Source organism: Aethalodelphis obliquidens, unplaced genomic scaffold (genome assembly GCF_003676395.1).
Source record: "Aethalodelphis obliquidens isolate GAN/ISIS:26980383/991018 unplaced genomic scaffold, ASM367639v1 scaffold16, whole genome shotgun sequence".
NCBI classification, from domain to species: domain Eukaryota; kingdom Metazoa; phylum Chordata; class Mammalia; order Artiodactyla; family Delphinidae; genus Aethalodelphis; species Aethalodelphis obliquidens.
Window position 1 is genome coordinate 34,075,073 of NW_020837960.1, and position 8,130 is coordinate 34,083,202.

Here is an 8,130-nt window from a genome sequence, read left to right on the forward strand (position 1 = left end):
TTATATGTTTCAAGTGGGAATTGTTTGCGTTATTTTTCCTTATTCAGCTCTTTGGGTGTAGGGTGGTGGAGAGTAATATTGATATTTTAGCAGAGGTGTGGTCATCCAGGTGAATCATACAGAGTGAGAGGGGCTGGAAGTTGACAGTATGTAAATACAACAGGAGTGCCTGCAGTGCACCATGAATTCAGGCTGCTCAAGGAGGGCATAGGTTTTGGGGGACACAGAAAACATGTGGATCAGTGAATTGTGGGACCGTGTGGGCTGTAAGCATTGTTGGAGTGAGGGTCTCAGAGGGATGAGCTGGAAGGACAGGACACGGTAGTTAGAAGATGGAATTCTGCCCCCCATTTTATTATGAAAGCTGCCCCGAATAGAGCAAGTTGAAAGAATAGTTTGATGAACACCTGAGTACCCACCTAGATCCAGCCATTGTTCACATTTTGCCATACTGCTGTATAGGTATTTTGCTGAACCATTTGAAGGTAATTGCAGAAATTGTGGCAACTCACCCCTAAATACTTCGGCACTTTATTAAATGGCACTGGCTTTTTGGATAATTTTTATTTATGTCCCACATTCTGGATTCGAATGCTTTGAAATTGATACTTTTGCAGTTCTTAATAATCGCAGATACTGATAATGACTAGTTCTAGACTTTGTCCATTGGAGCGCATGGCCACGGTGGGAGAGAACAGGTGTAGAGATGGCAGCTAAGGTACTGGGGTGGCTTCTTCTGGCACGCGGGGTCCACGGACATGAGACTTGCTGGGGCAGGGGTGGCTAGGGAGGAGAGAAGGAGGGTCTGGTTGGAGGTGGTGGTGGGGAGCAAGGAGGACATCTACCTTGACCTCTAAATCTGGGGGCTGCGGAAGGGGCAGTGGTGAGCAGTCTTCTGCTGTCTGACCGTGAGTTCATGTCCTCTCCTCGGGCCGCTCTGGTAACAGTCACAAAAACCTGTTTTGTTTTACATGGTCTGTTATGCCTTCACTTGAGGATTGCATGTATTTCCAGAGGTGGCGTGTGCGTGTGTGTGTAGCTCATTCCTAGTAGCAGCTTGTTCGCTCTGGCCTGTAGCAGTAAACGAAAACAGCATAAATGAACAAACTTAAAACATTCCCATTGCAAGCTGAGTTCTGTTAGTTTCATTCCTTGTACTAACGTGTAAACTAATACTAATTTTATATTCAAAATTTTCTCATACTATAGAAGTCATCAGTTCGATTTCAAAAGAGTCAAGTTTCTTCAGGAACCCAGGTAGAAAAGTACAAAAAAACCTATTTGCCAACACAAGGTAAGATAGTTGCATGATCTTCTTTTAAAATATTTCAGGAATTTAAAGAGTGGAGAATTTACACCCACCTTAATAAATAAAACATTGTAAATATAATTGAAGCCCCTGTGTATCCTACTCCCAGTTAATGTGCACCCTGACAGCATTCCCTTTCTTATTTTTCATTCTTTTACTACATTGTGTCTGTAAATCAATATAGTGTTGTTTCATAGTTTATCCCTCTGCAGTTTGCTGCTTTCTCAGTATTTTAAGACGTAGCCTCATTAATACATATAAACTCTAGCTGTACAGATTCCATGTGTATTTGCCACAGTATATTTTCTTGTTGGCGGGCATTCAGGTTTTCCCCCAGTTTGTCACAGAATGAACAAGTCTCGGTCATGTGAGTTTCTCTCTGACACATGTCAGGAGTAGGATATTGGGTCACATCAGGTTTGTGCCACTTTAGGAGGCTTTCCCTTTGCAAAGCGGTTACCAGTTTCTTTTTTTACTGTCAGCAGAACATGCTCTTTGTGCTTGCCAACACTTGCTCTGCTCAGACTTTACAATTTTGGCTAGTCAGATGGGTGTGAAATGGTGGGTCAGTGTAATATGCATTTCCCAGGTTACTGATGAGGTAATGTGAGCATCTTTTCATATTTAGTGGACATTTGGGTCTCCTCTTTTGTGAATTGCCTGTTCATTTCTTTTGCCCATTTAAAACTCTGTGTGTGTGTTTGTGTATGTGTATGTTTTTCTGTATTGAAGTTAGTCATTCTGCATACTAATCCTTTGTCATTTGTAAGCACTGCCAGTATCTTCTGCCAATCTGTATGTAGCTTTTTGGTTTGTGGGTTTTTTGTTTTTTTTTTTTTTTTTGCGGTACACGGGCCTCTCACTGCTGTGGCCTCTCCCGTTGCGGAGCACAGGCTCAGTGGCCATGGCTCACGAGCCCAGCCGCTCTGCGGCATGTGGGATCCTCCTGGACCGGGGCACGAACCCGTGTCCCCTGCATCGGCAGGCGGACTCTCAACCACTGCGCTACCAGGTAAGCCTGGTTTGTGGGTTTTTTAAAAAAATAAAATTATTTATTTTTGGCTCTGTGGGGTCTTCGTTGCTGTGCGCGGGCTTTCTCTAGTTGCGGTGAGCGGAGGCTACTCTTTGTTGCGGTGCGTGGGCTTCTCATTGCGGTGGCTTCTCTTGTTGCGGAGCACGGGCTCTAGGCGCGCGGGCTTCAGTAGTTGTGGCACACGGGCTTAGTTGCTCCGCGGCATGTGGGATCTTCCCAGACCAGGGCTCGAACCTGTATCCCGTGCATTGGCAGGTGGATTCTTAATCACTGTGCCACCAGGGAAGTCCCTGGTTTGTGTTTTTTATATACATGTTTTTCCTTTTAATATTGAAGTTAATCAATTTTTTTAAAAAATGGTTTTTGCTTTTTGTGACAGATACCCTTCTCAATCGTCAGGTCACAAATATGCTATTTTCTCCCATGAACTTTTGTTTTCACAACTGGGTCTTTAAGATCTACCTGGCATTTTTAGAAATTATTTCTGTGAATTAAATTTATAAAAGTGGATATAACATATGCAGTTTGGCAGTTATAAAGGAAATACTTGGGTAACCACTGCCTAGATAAAGAAATAGATTAGCAGCATCCCAGAACTGACCCCTCAATGATTATATTACATTGCTTTTCCCTTTCATAGGTACAGCCCTAAAAAAATGTTTTACTTGTTTTTCAGCTTTCTGAATAGAGTTGTACTGTATGTATCGCATTGTCTTCTTTCACTACCTAGTTTTTTTTTTTATGCATCTTTATTGCAGTATAATTTCTTCACAATGCTGTTAGTTTCTGTTGTACAACAAAGTGATTCAGCCATATGCATACACATGTCCCCATATCCCCTCCCTCTTGAGCCTCCCTCCCACCCTCCCTATCCCACCTCTCTAGGTCATCGCAAAGCACGGAGCTGATCTCCCTGTGCTATGCTGCTGCTTCCCAACAGCCAACTATTTTACATTCGGTAGTGTATATATGTCGATGCTACTCTCACTTCGCCCCAGCTTCACCCTCCCACCCCATGTCCTCAAGTCCATTCTCTATGTCTACCTCTTTATTCCTGCCCTACAACTAGGTTCATCGGTACCGTTTTTTTTTTTTTTTTAAGATTCCCTATCTATGCATTAGCATACAGTATTTGTTTTTCTCCTTCTGATTTAATTCACTCTGTATGACAGTCTCCAGGTCCATCCACCTCACTACAAATAACTCAATTATGTTTCTTTTTATGGCTGAGTAATATTCCATTGTATATATGTGCCACATCTTCTTTATCCATTCATCTGTCGATGGACACTTAGGTTGCTTCCATGTCCTAGCTATTGTAAATAGAGCTGCAGTGAACATTGTGGTACATGACTCTTTTGGAATTACGGTTTTCTCAGGGTATATGACCAGCAGTGGGCTTGCTGGGTCGTATGGTAGTTCTATTTTTAGTTTTTTAAGGAACCTCCATATTGTTCTCCATAGTGGCTGTATCAATTTACATTCCCACCAACAGTGCAAGAGGGTTCCCTTTTCTCCACACCCTCTCCAGCATTTATTCTTTGTAGATTTTTTCATGGTGGCCATTCTGACTGGTGTGAGGTGATACCTCATGGTAGTTTTGATTTGCATTTCTCTAATGATTAATGATATTGAGCATTCTTTCATGTGTTTGTTGGCAATCTGTATATGTTCTTTGGAGAAATGTCTATTTAGGTCTTCTGCCTGTTTTTGGATTGGGTTGTTTGATTTTTTTAATATTGAGCTGCATGAGCTGCTTGTAAATTTTGGAGATTAATCCTTTCTCAGTTGCTTCATTTGCAAATATTTTCTCCCGTTCTGAGGGTTGTCTTTTTGTCTTGTTTATGGTTTCCTTTGCTGTGCAAAAGCATTTGAGTTTCATTAGGTCCCATTTGTACATTTTTATTTCCGTTTCTCTAGGAGGTGGGTCAAAAAGGATCCTGCTGTGATTTATGTCATAGAGTGTTCTGCCTATGTTTTCCTCTAAGAGTTTTATAGTGTCTGGCCTTACATTTAGGTCTTTAATCCATTTTGAGTTTATTTTTGTGTATGGTGTTAGGGAGTGTTCTAATTTCATTCCACTTACTGAAGAGGCTGTCTTTTCTCCATTGTATATTCTTGCCTCCTTTATCAAAGATAAGGTGACCATATGTGTGTGGGTTTATCTCTGGGCTTTCTATCCTGTTCCATTGATGTGTATTTCTGTTTTTGTGCCAATACCCTAACTGTCTTGATTACTGTAGCTTTGTGGTATGGTCTGAAGTCTGGGAGCCTGATTCCTCCATCTCCGTTTTTCTTTCTCAAGATCACTTTGGCTATTCGGGGTCTTTTGTGTCCATACAAATTGTAAAATTTTTTGTTCTAATTCTGTGAAGAATGCCATTGGTAGTTTGATAAGGATTGCATTGAATCTGTAGATTGCTTTGGGTAGTATAGTCATTTTCACAATATTGATTCTTCCAATCCAAGAACATGGTATATTTCTCCATCTGTTTATGTCATCTTTGATTTCTTTCATCAGTATTTTATAGTTTTCTGAGTACAGGTCTTTTTCTCCTTAGGTAGGTTTATTCCTAGGTATTTTATTCTTTTTGTTGCGATGGTAAATGGGATTGTTTCCTTAATTTCTCTGATTTTTCGTTGTTAGTGTATAGGAATGCAAGAGATTTCTGTGCATTAATTTTGTATCCTGCAACCTTACCAAATTCACTGATTAGTTGTAGTAGTTTTTTGGTGGCATCTTTAGGATTTTCTATGTATAGTATCATGTCATCTGCAAACAGTGACAGTTTTACTACTTCTTTTCCAATTTATATTCCTTTTATTTCTTTTTCTTCTCTGATTGTCGTGGCTAGGACTTCCAGAACTATGTTGAATAATAGTGGTGAGAGTGGACATCCTTGTCTTGTTCCTGATCTTAGTGGAAATGCTTTCAGTGTTTCACCTTTGAGTATGATGTTGGCTGTGGGTTTGTCATATATGGCCTTTATTATGTTGAGGTAGGTTCCCTCTATGCTCATTTTCTGGAGCGTTTTTATCATAAATGGGTGTTGAATTTTGTCAAACGCTTTTTCTGCATCTGTTGAGGTGATCATATGGTTTTTATTCCTTAGTTTGTGTATATGGTGTATCACATTGATTGATTTGCCTATACTGAAGAGTCCTTGCATCCCTGGGATAAATCCCACTTGATCATGGTGTATGATCCTTTTAGTGTGTTGTTGCATTCTATTTGCCAGTTTTTGTTCAGGATTTTTGCGTCTATATTCATCAGTGATATTGGTCTGTAATTTCCTTTTTTTGTGATATCTTTTTCTGGTTTTGGTATCAGGGTGATGGTGGCTTTGCAGATCGAATTTGGGAGTGTTCTTCCCTCTGCAGTTTTTTGGAAGAGTTTGAGAAGGATGGGTCTCATCCTTCTGTAAATGTTTGATGGAATTCTGTAAATGTTTGATGGAATTCGCCTGTGAAGCCATCTGGTCCTGGGCTTTTGTTGGTTGGAAGATTTTAAATTACAGTTTCAATTTCATTGCTTGTGACAGGTCTGTTTATATTTTCTAATTCTTCCTGGTTCGGTCTTGGAAAATTGTATCTTTCCAAGAATTTGTCCATTTCTTCGTGGTTGTCCATTTTATTGGCATATAGCTGCTTGTGGTAGTCTCTTATAATCCTTTGTATTTCTGTGGTGTCAGTTGTGATTTCTCCTTTTTCATTTCTAATTTTATTGATTTGCATCCTCTCCCTTATTGACTTGATGAGTCTGGCTAAGGGAGAGGAAAGAGGAATGATTTAGCTGCCATGATGCTGACTTCACCTTTAAAAGTTCCCAGATTTCTTTCTTTAATGTAGTTGAATTTCACCTTTTTCCTTTATGGGTGGTGCTTCTTGCCTTAAGTCTTTACCTATCCTGAGGTCATAAACATATACTCCTAAAGTATCTAGCTGTTCCAGCATTAGTTATTAATTTTGACATGTCATTTTATAAGGTGCTCACAGTGGTGGACACCCATCCCCCTCTGTTCCTCCCAGTGAGAATGTGCTCAGAGGCTTGTTCATGACGTTCACAAACAGCTGAGAGAATTAAGCTTGATGAGCTCGAATACTGGTTCTGACTTGACTTTTATTAGTTGACAACCTTGGCAAGTTATTTAGCCTCTCAGCTTTGATTTCCTCACCTATAAAATGAGGCTATTAGTCTTTTCTACGAGGCTGGTTGTAAGATTTAGAGATGATGTAACACGGAGCTCAGACTGCTCTGTGGTTCTTTGTGCCTGTGAGGCAGAGGAAGGTGTTCATTTAGCCAAATCTGTGTGCACTCCTTGATCCCTTTTTTCTTGTATCCTAACCCCCCACTCCCATCAATCCCTAAACTAATCCTGATGTTGGTATTTTCTGAATTAAGTAGGTTGAACCATATGACATTGCTAGCACTCGGCTGTTTGGGACCCACGGGTCAGTGATTTGACACAGTACAAACACTGCCGTCTCCACAGTCGCCCACCAGCCTCCTGACTGGACTCTGCCTCTGTTCTTCTTCTCTAGTCTATTCTCCCTGGAGCATCCAACATCCATTTTAGTGTTTAACACTTAAGTCAGATCCTGGCACTTGAGCTTGAAACCCTTCAAATTTGGGAGTGTTTATAATACCCATTGGCATATAAGAAGAAAATATTAGAACTTCAGTGTATTTTTAATATCACTTTGTTGTTGGTGGTGTCTGTGTGTATGCACATACATGCTTATTTTATAATGTATGAACGTGTACAGTACATGATTTGTGTGTTGGTCATGATCTAAAAAGTTTAGACCACAGCCATTAGGTCTAGATTATAATTAAATACCCAGTTATTTGTTTTCAAGCCAAATTCTATGTGTATTCCTGGATGCTTCTATTATCTGTACCCCATTCCTACCCTCTAACTAAAGTCCTGGTGATTGTCTCCAAAATACCTTTGGGTCCATCTGTTAGGTTAGTTGAGCACCTTTCTCCAGATTGTACACTTTCAAAAAACAGATACTTTGCGTTTCTTGGTCATCAGACTTAAGTATTTGAATAAGTATTTGAATTTATACAGTGATAGAACTCCTAGGAATTAATAACGAAAAGTACTAAGACTTCCTTAAATAATGGGTAAAGGACGGCAGTTCACAAAAGAGTGAACTAAGGAGATGTTTGACCATAGTATTGAGTAAACTTAAAACTTTCAATTAAATAATAAAACTAACTCTGGTAATTATATTCTAACAGGCAATCCATCTCGAAGATCCAAGTCTGTGTCTCGTGATTTAGGCAATTCGGATAAAGGACAAGTAAATCTCTTTATGTTTTTATATATTAAACATATTATTCAGGCTTAAAGTTGACTGGTTAACTGGCTTAAGTTTCTAAACCATTTATAAAGGAAGCTTTTTACTTAACATTGTAAATGTTTTCTATACAACACCAAATACTAGTCATACTAGAATCCTGTAATAGTGGAATCTGGCTTTTGGACTAAGTGTAAGTTTTAGCTGCTTGAGATTTTTATTACATGTAATGTAGGACAGACGGAGAGCCTCTTGTCCTTACAGACAGCCTTACCCAGGGAGCCACCTGAACCAGTGAACTCTCCAGATCCTGAATGTAAAGACGATGATGAAAAAGAAGAAAAAGAAGAAATTCAGGGAGAAATCAGCCATCCTGATGGAAAGGTTAAACTTTTTTCTTTAAACCAATGAATACTATAAAAAATGAACATGGGTTAAAATAGAGTTGAGGGGCTTCCCTGGTGGCGCAGTGGTTGAGAGT

General features: G+C 39.8%; 1 protein-coding gene across 4 annotated transcripts in view; it reads left to right on the forward strand.

The window, feature by feature from the left end:
* Positions 1 to 8,130, forward strand: part of CPAP (centrosome assembly and centriole elongation protein) — a 54,290-nt gene that overhangs the window by 41,848 nt on the left and 4,312 nt on the right. For 3 of the 4 annotated variants that reach the window (XM_027116767.1, XM_027116769.1, XM_027116768.1), the window contains exons 12-14: positions 1,210 to 1,294; positions 7,591 to 7,652; positions 7,914 to 8,033. In XM_027116767.1, the coding sequence (XP_026972568.1) occupies positions 1,210 to 1,294; positions 7,591 to 7,652; positions 7,914 to 8,033 (267 nt within the window). The remainder of the gene's footprint in view (positions 1 to 1,209; positions 1,295 to 7,590; positions 7,653 to 7,913; positions 8,034 to 8,130) is intronic. The other variant, XM_027116770.1, reaches the window with a different exon arrangement.